Source organism: Heterodontus francisci, chromosome 1 (genome assembly GCF_036365525.1).
Source record: "Heterodontus francisci isolate sHetFra1 chromosome 1, sHetFra1.hap1, whole genome shotgun sequence".
Taxonomy (NCBI): Eukaryota; Metazoa; Chordata; class Chondrichthyes; order Heterodontiformes; family Heterodontidae; genus Heterodontus; species Heterodontus francisci.
Genome location: NC_090371.1, coordinates 223,277,727 through 223,293,424, shown reverse-complemented (window position 1 = coordinate 223,293,424; position 15,698 = coordinate 223,277,727). Strand labels below are relative to the sequence as shown.

At 46.5% G+C, this 15,698-nt stretch overlaps 1 protein-coding gene across 1 annotated transcript in view; it reads left to right on the top strand.

Annotated features, from left to right (window-relative positions):
• The window catches only part of LOC137356024 (rap guanine nucleotide exchange factor 2-like), a 206,706-nt gene that overhangs the window by 15,838 nt on the left and 175,170 nt on the right, over positions 1 to 15,698 (top strand). The window contains exons 8-9 of the mRNA XM_068021775.1: positions 3,293 to 3,401; positions 13,763 to 14,024. Coding sequence (XP_067877876.1) covers positions 3,293 to 3,401; positions 13,763 to 14,024 — 371 coding nt within the window. The remainder of the gene's footprint in view (positions 1 to 3,292; positions 3,402 to 13,762; positions 14,025 to 15,698) is intronic.

Sequence of the window (15,698 nt, the reverse complement as noted above, 5' to 3'; positions counted from 1 at the left end):
CCTTCCGGAGCCTCCCGCTCAATTTTACTCCACCCCCACGCCACCATCCGACATGCTGGGACGGCGTATAATTCAGCCCAAAGTTTCTGGTCTATGACCTTACACCAGAACTGGCAAAGGTTAGAAATGTAATTGGTTTTGAGCAAGTGAAAAGGGAGATGGGGGAAGAGGAACAAAAGGGGAGGTGTGTGATAGGACAGAAGGCAGGTGAGATTAAATGACAATGATGTTGCAGAATAAAGGCGAAGAGAGTGCTAATAGTTGTATGAAAGTCAAAGCACTTGTCCAGAGACAGAGTGTTATTGGCAGAATAGTGAACGGCTCTGTCCTAAAGCAGAAACCTGAAAATCAAAGACATGTCCATGGTTCGAAGATAAAATAAAATAAAATAAAATAAAATAAAACAAATAAGGCAGTCAAGATCTGAAATTGTTGAACTCACTGTTGAGTCCAGAAGGCTATAGAGTGCCTAATCGGAAGATGAGGTGCTGTTACTCGAGCTTGCGTTGAGGTTCACTCAGACCAAGGACAGAAATGTTGGCATGGGATCAGGGCAGTGAATTCAAATGGCAAACAACTGGAAGCTCGGGGGGTCATGCTTGTGGACTGAGCAGAGGTGTTCCGCAAAGCGGTTACACATCTGTGACAGTCCATTAGTACTCAAACATAATTTTCCTACAACTCTGTGCTCCTACGAAGGATGAGATTTGAAAGATGTTGTTACTTATTATCATTTTCTCCAGTTGCCTTCTGTTGTGCCATCTAAAGTTTCCCAAACTCGGCATTCAGTACCAAGGTGAAGGTGCGGTGTGCTGATCATTTATTTATCAAAATATGTTTCCTTATCAGAAAGGAGTCAACCTCTGACAGTAGGGTCCTGAGCACCATGTCAAGTCTTCATTTTATAGTTCACTTACAAAAGAGGATACAAATGGTTGAAGATCTGGAAAATTTTGGGATTGCTATTTGGTTGCTGGCGTTGAGAAAGATTGGGATACCACTGCTTTGAAAAACAAAATCCTTGCTTCATTTATGAAGAGACTTACTATTTCGTGTGTATCAATTTTCATCTCGTCAACTTCCTCTGTGCAATAGTTCACAGTGTTGTCGCACAGACAAATGATCAGAGATCTGTTTGCTGGGTTTAGTTTAGAGATACAGCACTGAAACAGGTCCTTCGGCCCACCGAGTCTGTGCCGACCATCAACCACCCATTTATACTAATCCTACACTAATCCCATATTCCTACCACATCCCCACCTGTCCCTATATTTCCCTACCACCTACCTATACTAGGGGCAATTTATAATGGCCAATTCACCTATCAACCTGCAAGTCTTTTGGCTGTGGGAGGAAACCGGAGCACCCGGAGGAAACCCACGCAGACACAGGGAGAACTTGCAAACTCCACACAGGCAGTACCCAGAATTGAACCCGGGTCGCTGGAGCTGTGAGGCTGTGGTGCTAACCACTGCGCCACTGTTGCCGCCACTGTCCCTTTTTCACATGGCATAAATTTCCAGGGAGTGGGTGATATGATGGCTGACATATATTCTTATGGGCTTCACACCAGTATAAATAATTATCTCCAGTTCTTAGGAACTGAATTGCAAATGAAAATAAGCGTAAAGAGCAAGTAAATGAATTCATTCAGCAGTTTTTAGATCATTTCTGGCCTATTATGTTTTCCTTTCTGACACTTAGCTTGTCGACAGTCTTTGTACCATACTTATTTTTTTAAACACCCTTCCCCACCCCCATCCCCAGGACCAGGGAGGCGTAGTGATAATGTCACTGAATTAGTAATGCAGAGGCCCAGGCTAATGCCCTGGGCATGTGAGTTCAAATCCCATCATGGTGGCTGGTGGAATTTAAATTCAATGAATTAATTTAAAAAATCAGTTTATTAAGAAAAATCTGGAATTGAAAGTCCAGTGATATCCTCCAAGATGCAGCAAAAGATTGGCACAGCCATTAGTGTCAGTCAGGTACAGGTTCAAACTTACCTGTGCTGTCTTTAAGGCATGCTGCAATATGGATGATAAGGGCTGGTGTTGTGGAGTAGCACAATGGGCAATCCTTCCTTTCAACCATCTTATGAAGTGCCATCTCCAATTAGCAGTAATTAAACAGAGTTGGGTAGTGGCTGCTCTGTCACTTGCCTGCAGATTCCTGTCTGCATATGAGGCTTCCTGTCCCTTCAAATTTCCCTGTCATTTCCCTTGCCAGTTAAGTATTGGCAAAGGCTGTTAATGGGTTGAGATTTTTTGAGCCTTTCTAAAGCCTTTCAGAATTTTGCCACACTATTATGACATTTACCTTTAATTGTCCTGTTCCTTTGAAATTCATTTCCATGCAATTTTCTGCTTTCTATTCCACTCCATACACCGGCCAAAAATCTGTGAATAATTATGCAAATATGGACCTATGAAAGTTGAGTATTATTAGCACAATGCCAATCTGGCAGGATGAAGACCAGCTCTTAAACATTTAGGTGATTTAGACCAGTGGACAAAAGTTGGCCCTATGTCTCTTCATTCATGAAATGAAAGCTTGTAATTGATGATTGATTTTATCTTCCATTTCCAGTGGTAGTAATGTTCAGAGTTATATTCTTGTAAGGACAAACATCGCAATCACAAAGTAACATCATAAATCCAATTTTCTTGGGTGACAAAGGGTGACAAAACTGAAAAGGCATTAATTGAAGCATAGTATTTTTGGAAACATACTATTGTATTATGTAGAGAATATGTCACGTAGCCAGCTATCTGATATAATTATCTCACCACCTTCAAACTGACTTTTTCAATAATCAACTAGGAGAATTTTGTTCCCATGAAGTAACAGTCACAACAAGCTTCACTTATGACATTCTTTATTGTATTGAATGGTTAGCTATGACTGGTCCTCTATGATCAATTTTAAATTAGAGTCAGGCTTTATTACCTTTTTGAGGAGCTGGGTTTGGGGTTTGGGGTTTTTGGGTTCTTTGGCAAGTTCTGATGAAGGGTCACTGACCTGAAACGTTAACTCTGCTTCTCTCTCCACAGTTACTGCCAGACCTGCTGAGTATTTCCAGCACTTCTTGTTTTTATTTCAGATTTCCAGCATCTGTAGTAATTTGCTTTTATTATTATTTATTGGCTTTTGGGGTTTTCTTGCTGATAAATAACAGTTCCAAAAGAGAAAATGGAAGGCAGTAATGGTAACGTTCACTTGTGTGACATTTTTTTGACAATTAATTACACATTTGATGTGAATCAAGAGTAAAGGCTATCTTGTTTTTCAGATAATGGAAGTAAACGGACAAAACTTTCAGAATATTCAGCTCCTTAAAGCCTTGGAAATTCTTCGGGCGAACACGCATTTGTCTATCACCGTGAAAACAAACTTGTTTGGTAGGTTTTTATGTACAGCTATAATTCCATAGATACAATTTACATGATCTGTTTATTTTACATAGTTTTTTTTCCCACAGTAACTGCATTACTTAAGACCGGCAAAGATATCTGGTTAACTGAAATAATTATGCTGTGGTGTGAAGTAACATTCTGGGCCATTGCAGATACAACAAATAAACAATAATGTTTATTTTCTGCCTCTTTTCCTGGTCTCTCTGAGCTGTCCATCATCTGTGGCTGAGTGGATAACCTGTTCCCTTGCTTTCTTTAGCTGTTGCTCCAGAATGTGGCCCATTTGAAATTTTTTGTCCAATATTTCTTCTATTTAGCAACAGTTTATACATCAGTTGTGCCCCGATATCAAAGCTGTTCATAGTAATGTCTTTGGTGCATCGTAAAAGCTTCCACACAGTTGCACTTAATTGCTGTATTTGCAGTGCATTGATAAGGAATGGCTTCAGGATATTTCAGCAACTTTGTGTGGCCCCATGAGACGGGATCGAAGGCAGGGGGAGGGGGCACGGAATGCAGTGATGGGTGGTGGTGGGTGGGGTGGGTGGTGGTGGGGGGTGCGGAGCGGAGGGCTCATCGCTTCCCCGTCACCAAGCAATCTTCCTGGAGGTAGGACAGGCCAACGATGGCCTTCCCACCCAGAGGCCAATCGAGGCCTTTAAGTGGCCTATTAAGGGCCAATTAACGGCCTCTTCCCGCCACCACTGAGATGTTACCAGTGGCGGGGGGTGCCTCCACCACACGGGGAGTTCACCATGTGACAGGAGGCGACCATCCTGTGGGCTTGAGGTGGTGGGAGGGGATGTGGGTGTCCCATTGATGACCACCAATGGGAACCAATTCAATCCCCTGGACCCCCCTGTTTTGGACTGGAAGACCACCCCAGCCCTCCTCACCGGGGTCTTCCGGACTGGCCCCAGTGACTCTGCCTCACCTATCTCTTGTACAGGATTCCAGCACTAGGTCTGGGTCCAAGGCGTCTGCAGTATTGGCAGTGGCCTGCGTTCCCGGTGGCGCTGTCGATACTGCTGAGCTGACAGCCCTCTGATTGGCTGGCAGCTCATGGAGGCATAGTCCCCATCATTAAAGGGATCGGGATCCCGCCTCCTGAAACTTTGATCTAAAAAGACTGGAGGATCGCTCCAGAGGGCATGAAAAAGCAGAGGTGGGGCTCCCCCCGCCTTCTCGGTCCAGTGCCAGGAGCCCTGCCTCCAGCACAAAATCCAGCCCAGGGTCAGGGTCTTTCCCATCATTTTCTATTAATATCTGGACTGGATGCTGCATTAATGTCAAATATAATTCTTTAATTGAGTCATTACGGCACAGAAGGAAGCCATTCGTTCCATCAAGTCCATGCTGTCTCTCTGTAGTGTAATCTAGTGAGTCCCATTCCCCCGATTTATCGCCATAACCCTGTAAGTTTCTTTACTTCAAGTGCCTATCCAATTTCCTTTTGAAATCATTGATTCAGTTCCAGGTCATTACCCACTCGCTACATAAAAAGTTTCCTCCCCGCTTCCCCCTTGTATCTCGTGCCCAAAACCTTATATCTGTATCCCTTTGTCCTTGTATCATCAGCTGATGGGAACAGATTTTCTTTATCTACCGTATCTAAACCTGTCATAATCTTGTACACTTCTATCAGATCTCCCCTCAACCTCCTTTGCTCCAAGGAGAACAACCCCAGCTTCTCCAACATTACCTTGTAGCTAAATTCCTTCATCACTGGAACCAATCTGATGAATCTCCTCTACACTGTCTCATGGACCTTTACATCCTTCCTAAAGTGTGATGACCTGAACTGGATGCAATACGCTAGTTTTGGCCTAACTAGAGCTTTTTGTAAGTTCATCATATCTTTCCTGCTTTTGGACTCAATACCTTTATTTGTGAAGCCCAAGATCCCATATGCTTTGTGAGCTACACTCTCAATATGACCTGTCACCTTCAAAGATCTATGCACATATCCCTATCCCTTCTGCCAAAATGCATCACCTCACACTTCTCTGTATTAAATTCCATCTGCGACTTCTCTACCCATTCTGCTAGCCTATTGTTACAGCCAGTTGAGGAGGGGGTCTCAGGCTCCCCTCACACCCTTCCTCTTATTTGACCGCAAAAGGGTTTATTCCTTTTAAACAGCAGTTGTGCTCACCACCTCTGTGGCTGTTTTCACAGAATCACAGAATAATACAGTGCAGAAGAGGCCCTTGGGCCCATCGAGTCTGCACCGATGCATTAAAACAGCTGACCTGTCTACCTAATCCCATTTGCCAGCACTTGGCCCATAGCCTTGAATGTTATGACGTGCCAAGTGCTCATCCAGGTACTTTTTAAAGGATGTGAGGCAACCTGCATCTACCAACCTCCCAGGCAGGGCATTCCAGACCGTCACCACCCTCTGGGTAAAAAATTTCTTGCTCAAGTCCCCCTTAAACCTCCCACACCTCACCTTAAACTTGTGACCCCTCGTAACTGACCCTTCAACTAAGGGGAACAGCTGCTCCCTATCCACCCTGTCCATGCCCCTCATCATCTTGTACACCTCGATCAGGTCACCCCTCAGTCTTCTCTGCTCCAGCGAAAACAACCCAAGCCTATCCAGCCCCTCTTCATAGCTTAAATGTTCCATCCCAGGCAACATCCTGGTGAATCGCCTCTGCACCCCCTCCAATGCAATCACATCCTTCCTATAATGTGGCGACCAGAATTGCACACTGTACTCCAGCTGTGACCTTATCAAAGTTCTATACAACTCCAACATGACCTCCCTGCTTTTGTAATCTATGCCTCGATTGATAAAGGCAAGTGTCCCATATGCCTTTTTCACCACCCTATTAACCTGCCCTTCTGCCTTCAGAGATCTATGGACAAACACGCCAAGGTCCCTTTGTTCCTCAGAACTTCCCAGTGTCAGGCCATTCATTGAATACTTCCGTGTCACATTACTCCTTCCAAAGTGTATCACCTCACACTTTTCAGCATTAAATTCCATCTGCCACTTTTCTGCCCATTTGACCATCCCGTCCATATCTTCCTGTAACCTAAGACACTCCACCTCACTGTTAACCACTCGGCCAATCTTTGTGTCATCCGCGAACTTACTGATCCTACCCCCACATAGTCATCTATGTCGTTTATATAAATGACAAACAATAGGGGACCCAGCACAGATCCCTGTGGTACGCCACTGGACATTGGCTTCCAGTCACTAAAACAGCTGTCTGTCATCACTCTCTGTCTCCTACAGCTAAGCCAATTTTGAATCCACCTTATCAATTTACCTTGTATCCCATGTGCATTTGCTTTCTTGATAAGTCTCCCATGTGGGAACTTGTCAAAGGCTTTGCCGAAATCCATGTAAACTACATCAACTGCACTACCCTCATCTACTCACCTGGTCACATGCTCAAAAAATTCAATCAAATTTGTTAGGCATGACCTCCCTCTGACAAAGCCATGCTGACTATTCCTAATCAAATTTTGCCTCTCCAAGTGGAGATAGATTCTCTCCTTCAGAATTTTCTCCAATAGTTTCCCTACCACTGACATGAGACTCACTGGTCTGTAGTTCCCTGACTTAATTCTACAAACTTTCTTAAATAGTGGGACCACATTAGCTGTTCTCCAGTCCTCTGGCACCTCCCCCGTGGCCAGAGAGGAATTAAAAATTAGGGTCAGAGCCCCTTCAATGTCCACCCTCACCTCCCACAGCAATCCTGGAACACAAATCGTCCAGACCTGCAGATTAGTCCACTTTTAAGCCTTCCAAAACCTCCAATGCCTTGTCACTCCCTATGACAATTTGCTCAAGAACCTCAGAGTCTCTTTCTCTAAGTTCCATATCTACATCCTCATTCTCTTGGGTGAAGACAGATGTGAGGTATGCACTCAACACCCTACAAATGTCCTCTGGTTGTAACAGTCTGTAGGCTTGGAGGCTCTTCCATTGGCAGACGGTTTTTAGATTTGATGTTTTCTGGGGAGAGAGAAAGAAAGAGAGAAAGGGCAGCACCATAGCTTTCTGCTGCTGCACATTCTGTTACAGCTTGTCTTCTGTCTGTGTATCAACTCCCAGTTTCTTCAGAGATGAATAGTTCTGAATAGTCACATGGTTCTCTCAATTCCCTTTGTTTCTAAGGAGGCTTTCTGGAACTTTCTAATGAAATTCAAGGTTCTACATACCCCAGGATGCCTGTTCACACTTGAAGGGGATTGGTTCTTTCAAAATCCATGGGCTGAATTTTACCGGCCCCTCAACGCTGCGGGTCATGGCGCAGGAGCCGGTAAAAAGCTGCGGGGAGAGGCCCACATGACCTGCAACATCGAGAAGGGCCCATCGCCTATTACCAGTGGCGGCGGGACCTCGGTGTGGCCACTTCGCCGCACGGCGGTGGCACCACAATTAACATATTGTGCTAATTCACCTTTGCTGAATATGCAGCCCGCTGCCTCTCCACTGACACTTCCAGATTTTTCGCTGAACGGGCAGCCGTCACGTGCCGTCCCGTTCACGCTTTGAAAGCCGATGGGTCCTCAGAGACAGAAGTTGTCGCTAGCGAAGGTAAGTTCTGTTATTCAGGGGTCTCACTCTGCATTACGGAAGGGAGGAGGGAGGGAGGATATTCAGAGGTCTCACTCTGCATCCCTGAAGGGAAGAAGGAGGGGGGTTATTCAGGGGTCTCACACTGCATTCTGAAAGGGATGGGTCTGGGATTACTGGAGGGAAAGTTGTGCTCGCATGAAGGGTGGTACCGTGTACCATCCCTCCATGAACAGTGTACCCTCTGTGTTTGTGAGGGGGCTATGGCAAACTAGGCACCCTGTGTGTGGGGAGGGTGCCAGAAAGGGCAGGAGCATTAAGGCTATGTCGATGGTGGGTGCAATCGATTCAGCTGGTAGGATCTTGATGTGGTCATGCTGTGCCACTGAGTGTTGGCGAAGATGAGCAATGCCATAGCACGCCACATAGTTGATCCTGGAAAGCAGCTGATGTACCTGTCAACACCAATCCATGCCATGTTAGGAACCTTCGAATACATGCCGGGTTCAATTTTATTTATTACATGGAAATAGGTATGGCTCATCCTGCATTGTGTGATCCTCTGCACGTGAGGATCAGTATGCGACAGAGGCAAGACCAACAGGCAGGTGCGATCCACGTAGAGGTCATGAGCTGCAACCCCCAAGAGGAGATCGCCATTGCGTTTGCCGTGCATCTGCAGGCCCCACATGACATGCCATCGGATGTCAGAGCACCAGTGTCAGAGACAATTGCACATGTGGAGAGGGTGGTGACACGTCTCTGTGCCCTGCTCATGGATGACCTGCAGCCCATGGGCTCTGGTGGACATCCCATGCCTTTGTTCCTCATAGTGGCAGCGGTTCTCAAGCCTGACGCCTCTGCACCTTTTTAGAGGCCCACCAGAGACCTTCCTGGGGTCACATAGTCAGCAGTGCACCGCTGCATCTGGGAGGTCACCAATGCCCTGCACCGGAGGGCCAGTGAGTATGTCCGCTTCAGAACGGACTCTCACAGCCAGGCTCAGAAGGCTATTGGTTCTGGCACCATTGCCGGAGAACCATAGGTTGTAATGTTCATAGACTGCACTCATGTGGCCATCAGGCCTCCCGCTGGCTACCACCTGCAGACATTACCATTAAAGGAGCCTTCTCAATCTAGGTGAAGCTGGTATGTGAACACCGCAGATGCTTGCTTCCAATGTATGTCAGCTTCTCAGGCAGCTGCCATGACACCTGTGTCTTGCGCCAGTCCAGGCTGCCACAGTTGTTCACTGAACTGGCTCAGATGGAGGGGCGGCTACTTGGAGATAAGGGCTATCCTTTTCAGACATGGCTCCCGACACCAGTGAAAGAACCCACCATTGCTGCAGAGGAGAGATACAACGCCAACCACTGAGCTACATGAGCTACCATTGAGCATGAGATCAGCATGCTGTAAGAGTGCCTCCAATGCCTGGATGGATAGGGTGATGCCCTGTACTACGGGCTGTAAAGGCCAGCTCCTTTCTTTGCTGCTCTGCACAACTACGCACCCAATAGGGGCCAGGCCTGGCATGATGAGGAGAGACGTCAACTGGATTCCCCCTCAGACTATGAGGACGCTGAGGACCTACAATATGAAAGACACATGGGACGGCAGATGGTACCCAGACTCTGCACGCAGAGCAAGCAGTGAGCTAGGGATGTACGGAAGTGGTTTATCAGACAAAGGCTGTCTGCTCCATAGGAACCGACATGAGCTTTGCAAGCCACACATCACCCTCACTCACTTGCTGTGCACCAGTCCACATCTACAGCATCCCTGTGCAAACCATTGGAGGCAGCAGCTGACTGAGCCAATGTCCATGTCACTGAATCCGTGGAGAGGCTCATGAGTAATGGTGGCATGGCAATGATGTTATTGCATACGTTGGCTCTCCTGAAAGGCCAACGGTGCAAAGGTATGTGACATTGGCTCTACATGCTGGCAGACATCATTCACACAGAGAGAAGGACACACATGTTGGTGAGGAACATTTAGTGAAAGATGTATTTACATTTCTGTGACACCCATGCATTGTCATTTGTGACAGTGTGTTCTCTGTAAACCTCTGTAATACCTTTTATGATCTATTTAAGTCTCACATCCTGGAATGTGCAAAATGAAGATTATTCACCCAGGTGCGGCACGCCTACAAAAAAGCATGTTACACTTGATTGGGAGAAGGGGATCGCAACTTCACAGGACACTGGAACACAGCGGGATAAGTATGTGGCAGCAAAATGAAAAGTGATGGGTAACTCAGCAGGTCATGCAGCATTTGTGGAGAGAAGCAGAGTCACCTTTCAGGTCTGTGATCTTGGACAAGTTAACTCTGCTTCTTCTCTTCACAGATACTGCCTAACCTGTTGGATTTCTGCAGCACTTTCTGCGTTGCTGCCAGATTGACAGCAGCCCCACTCTTCAGTAGTCAGGTAAGTATTCTTTGACAGCTGTCAGGAAACAGGTGCTGGGATGCTAAAAATAGGGCCCCAGCACCTGCTGCACAACTGTCAAAAACTCTCTCACTGTGCCGAATGTCCCACCTCTTCCCACGTAATATGGGGGGGACAGCTTGGCGCCATGATTCTAATTAGCCCCCGCGCATGATATTGTGAGGGCTCTGCAGTGGCCACTAAATGCGGGTGGCACGCTGAGTTGAAAGGGCGCCGCCATGCAGCGCCCAAATAAAATGCAGCTCATGTGAGAGGATAGCTTTGACTGTCATGCTAATGAAGCCATTTTAGGTAATTCAATCACTTAAAGCAAGCCATTCTCCTGACTGGGCCTCTTGTTTACTTTATGTCACCAGTTCAATCTCCTGATATTCCAGATGTGAATTGCAGTGGCCATCTTGGTTGTTAGTTTTTTAAAAGTTAACTTGTAGGGTTTTTCCCATTAAAAGTCGAAGGTAAGTTTCCAACTGATGTAATTAATATTTCTCATTTGGCATACTGGGTTTTCTTGACACTATCAATGTCCTGTTACAGTTGATTTATATCATCCTCACTTTGTTCCACCTCCAAGTTTGCTATCATCAGCAAACTTTGAAATGTTACTCTCTATTCCAATTTCCAAGTCATTTATGTAAATCAAAAGCAGCAGTGGTCCTAGCACAACCCTTGGAGGATACCATTGTCTGCCATCCCCCAATCTGAAAAACAAACATTTACCATGACTTTCTCTCCTTAAGCCAAATTTTTATCCAAACTGACACTGACCCTCCTATTCCATGAGCCACAATTTTGTTAATTTTAGTTTAGAGATACAGCACTTTAACAGGCCCTTCGGCCCACCGAGTCTGTGCCGACCATCAACCACCCATTTATACTAATCCTACACTAATCCCGTATTCCTATCACATCCCCACCTGTCCCTATATATTTCCCTACCACCTACCTATATTAGGAGCAATTTATGATGGCCAATTAACCTATCAACCTGCAAGTCTTTGGCATGTGGGAGGAAACCGGAGCACCCGGAGGAAACCCACGCAGACACAGGGAGAACTTGCAAACTCCGCACAGGCAGTACCCAGAATCGAACCCGGCTCCCTGGTGCTGTGAGGCTGCAGTGCTAACCACTGGCCTTTTATTTGGTACTTTTTCAAACACTTTCTAAAAATCCATATCGACAACATCCACCGTATTCCACAATGTGGTTGACTCTTACATGCCCTCGAAATGGCCTAGCAAGCCACTCAGTTCAAGGGCAATTAGGCATGGGCAATAAATGCTGGCCTGGCCTGGGACGCCCACATCCCATGAAAGAATAAAAAAGAATTCCCTTTATCAACCTTCTCTGTTACTTCATCAAAAATTCAATTAGATTAGTCAAACACGATCTGCCTTTTACAAATCTGTTCTTCCTAATTAACTCAAACCTCTCCAAGTGCCTGTTGAGCTTATTCCCACATTATTTCTAAAACCTTACCCATCACTGATGTTAAACTGACCAGCCTGTAGTTGCCAGGACTGAGAGGAGAATGATTCATGGTTGGGCTTGCCCTTGCTCATCTCTTCGGCATGACATACACGTGAACTTATGTGCCCCTAAGTGATACCACTTGTGAATAGTACCCCATATCTGATGGTGGCTGCTGTCTTAGTAATGCGACTATATACTTGATCTGACAATGTTAGGGAGAACTATGGTCATTCTGTCAGATCACCTCACTTGCATTCATGTGCTCAGCGAGTTGGTGTCCAATGAACCAGTGGCGTGGCCACTCACCTTACCAGACCACAATAGGCCATTGAACTTTTCTCTACGCTGGGCCCAGGTCCTTCTTATGAGTCCCTGGCTGCTGGCCTCCATGGCCACCTCCATCCAAGCCCTCTTGGTCTCACTGGGCATATTTCTCATTCCTGAGGCCAGTAAAAACCGCTCTGTCCTCTGCTAGACTGCATCAGTCAGTGCTTCCAGGGAGGCATTGGAGAAATGTGGTGCTGCCCGGGGATGCCTACCCATACCGACACAGGCCTTCTGAACTCCCTGGTGCTGCATTACTGAAGGAAATGGCAAGCCCAGTCATGGCTGCCACTTGCCTTTTAAAATGACCCTCAATGACCTGTTCCCATCTCCAGGACACTTCTGGCATCTCTAATTGGGCGCCGGATTCAGCCCCGGGCCAATTAACTACTTTGAGTTTGCAAACAGCATCGTGTCACTGATGCTGACGCAGTGCAGGGTCAGAACCCAGAAATGTTTCGGGCGTTGGATTCCTAACCCCATAAGAAAAAATTCCAGTCTTTGTATCTGTGAATATTAATTGCCCAGTCCTTACTATTTTTAAGCCATGTTTCTGTTTTTGCTACTACATCATATTCCCAGATGTCTCTTTGTGCTTGTAGCTCACCAATCTTATTCACCACACTTTGGTGATGAATATTGAATCCCCCACCCAGAGTACATTCTGTAAATGCTGAGTACAACATTTTGCAGAATTTGTTTCCCCTGAAGTCTCTGTTGTAGCGGAAGCCTCTGGTCATAGATTCAAAGGCCAGAATTTTTTGATGGGCAGGGGACCCAGTCCACTGGCCGAATGCGGTGGCGAGCCCACCTCCGCCGGGCCCGGGGAGCTCGACCAGGATTTTGCACTCCTCAGGCCCTTAGTTGGTCTTGGGCAGGACTTCCACCTCCTTGAGGCAAGAAGTCCTGCCTAATGGACCTGCCGGCCAATCAGTGAGCCGGCAGCTCTTAGTCCCAAGAGCGCCACCGGGAGCAGTGGCCAGGGCTGGGACTACACCCAACCATCAGAAAGAAGTTGAATAATGGCCCCGGAACAAAGGTAAGTTTTTAGGGCCTCACGGGGAAATTCTATCAGGCCCTGGCAAGGCAAAGAGGGTTGGTTAAGGGGGCAGGAGGAGTGTTGTGCATTGGGGATGTTTTGTGGTTCCGGGGCAACCATCCATTGGGCACCGGGTGCCCGATCGGGATGGCCCCCCACCAGCCCGCAAGAAGGCCGCCTGGTAAAACCAGGCAGGATTTTTGAGGCTTCTGCCACCCGCCAGCCAAGGGTAAAATACCCGCAACGATGGAGGGAAGCCCTTAAGTGCCAGTTAATTGACCACTTAAGGGTCTTGATTGGCCTGGGGCGGGTAGGCCGTTTCTCGCTGCCGCTGCCCCACGTAAATTTGCAACAGGTGCAGCAGGGGATTGGGAACTGCCTCCCACTCAATTTGACCCTCCCCCCTCCCCGCCACCAGCCCATTCGTTTGGGGTGTCGTAAAATTCCAGCCATAGAAAAGATTAGTGATCAAAAAGCTTCCTTGGCTAATTCAATTTTATACCTCTCCCACAGTATTTAAAGAACTTCTATCAAGACTCGCAGGAGACAAGAGAGCTGGTGCTACACAATTCCTGGAAATCGATGACAAGAAAGGCGAATGTTCCTCCATCCCGGATCATGCTGTCGACAACGAACAGAGGGTTGGCTTCGATGCAGCAAGTCCGAAGACAAAGACAAACACAGGGACAGGACGAAGAAAATGGAAGAAGATATGGAACAGGAATCGAATTGGCATCCTTCCAGGACAACAAGAGGAACCGATTGATCCACAAATGTTTTTGTAAGTACATTGTAATTGGCAATAGTTGTGGCTACATAACGGCAATAGTAAAATACTGAGGCAGTTCTGCATGTTTGCAAGACCTGGTAATTGATAATTCACGAATAACTAAAATCTTTCTCTGGTGGAATGGAGTATTGGCAATGTTGAGAAGTTCAAATGGAATTATCGCCAAGGATTGATCTTTCAGAGTTAACAGAATCATAGAATTTGTTTCTGCAGAAAGAAGCCATTTGACCAATCCTGCTAGTTTTGCACTCCAGCTATCTACTGATTTCCCAGCCCTTTCCCTATATTATTCTATACTCTATTCTGAATTCATTCAATTTGCTCTGAAATGACCTCATTAACTCAGTCATAATCATCACTTGTTATGTAAATGATTCAATGTTATAATAAGCCTCTAATGAGGCAAGAATGTCTTCTAATTTCCTCCTTCCTTCTTCTATTGAAATTATCCTATCGTTTCCCTAGAACATAAAAATAGAAGAAATAGGAGCAGGAATAGGCTATTCGGCCCTTCGAACTTACACCACAATTCCATAAGGTCATGGCTGATCTGATTATGGCCTGAAATCTACTTTGCTGCCTCCCCCCATAACTCATGTAGATCAAAAATCTGTCCAACACAACCTTAAATATATTCAATGACGCAGCTTCCCTGCTCTCTGGAGAAGGGAATTCCAAAGACTAACGACCCTCTGAGAGAAGAAATTCTTCCGCATCTTCATCTTAAATGGGAGATCCCTCATTCTGAAACAGTACCCCTAGTTCTAGATTCCCCCATGAGGGGAAACATCCTTTCAGCGTCTACCCTGTCATGCCCCCAAGAATCTTATGTATTTCAAGAAGATCACCTCTCATTCTTCTGTACTCCAATGAGTATAGGTGCAACCTGCTCAACCTTTTCTCATAAGACAACCCCTTCATTCCAGGAATTAAATTAGTGAACCTTCTCTGAACTGCCTCCAATGCAAGAATACCACAATTTAAATAAGGAGACCAAATCTGTACAAAATACTCTAGGTGTGGCCTCACCAGCACCCTGTACAGTTGTTGCAAGACTTCCCTACTTTTATACATACTCCAACCCCTTTGCAATAAAGGCCAACGTTCCACTTGCCTTCCGAATTTCTTGCTGTACCTACATGCTAACTTTTTGTGATTTATGTACAAGGGCACCCAGATGGCTTTGTACCGCTGCATTTGGTAGTCTGTCCATTTAAAAAATACTTCACTTTTTTATTCTTTCTACCAAAGTAGATTACCTCACATTTTCCGACATTTTACTCTGGCCGGAATTTTACGCCGCCCGAGTGATACCTGCCGGCCTTCCAGCGCATGCGGGGGTGTGGGGAGGGGGGCCTGACAATCAGGCACTGGGTGCCCATTTGAGGGCTGTCCCCACTTCCCAACCACCCCCAGGACCCAAGACGCCCCCCTTCTCCCCAGATGATCACCCTTGCCTCGCCGGGCTCGACCGATTTGCCCAGTGAGGAAAACCAAACTTACCTCAGTCCCGGCTCCATGTCCTCAGCTGGACTGCAGTCCCAGCAGTGGCCACCGCACTCGGTGGTGCTGCTGGGACTAAGAGCCACCGGCACGATGATAGGCCGACAGCTCAATGAGGTAGGACTTCCTCCCTCAAGCGGGGTAAAGTCCCGCCTC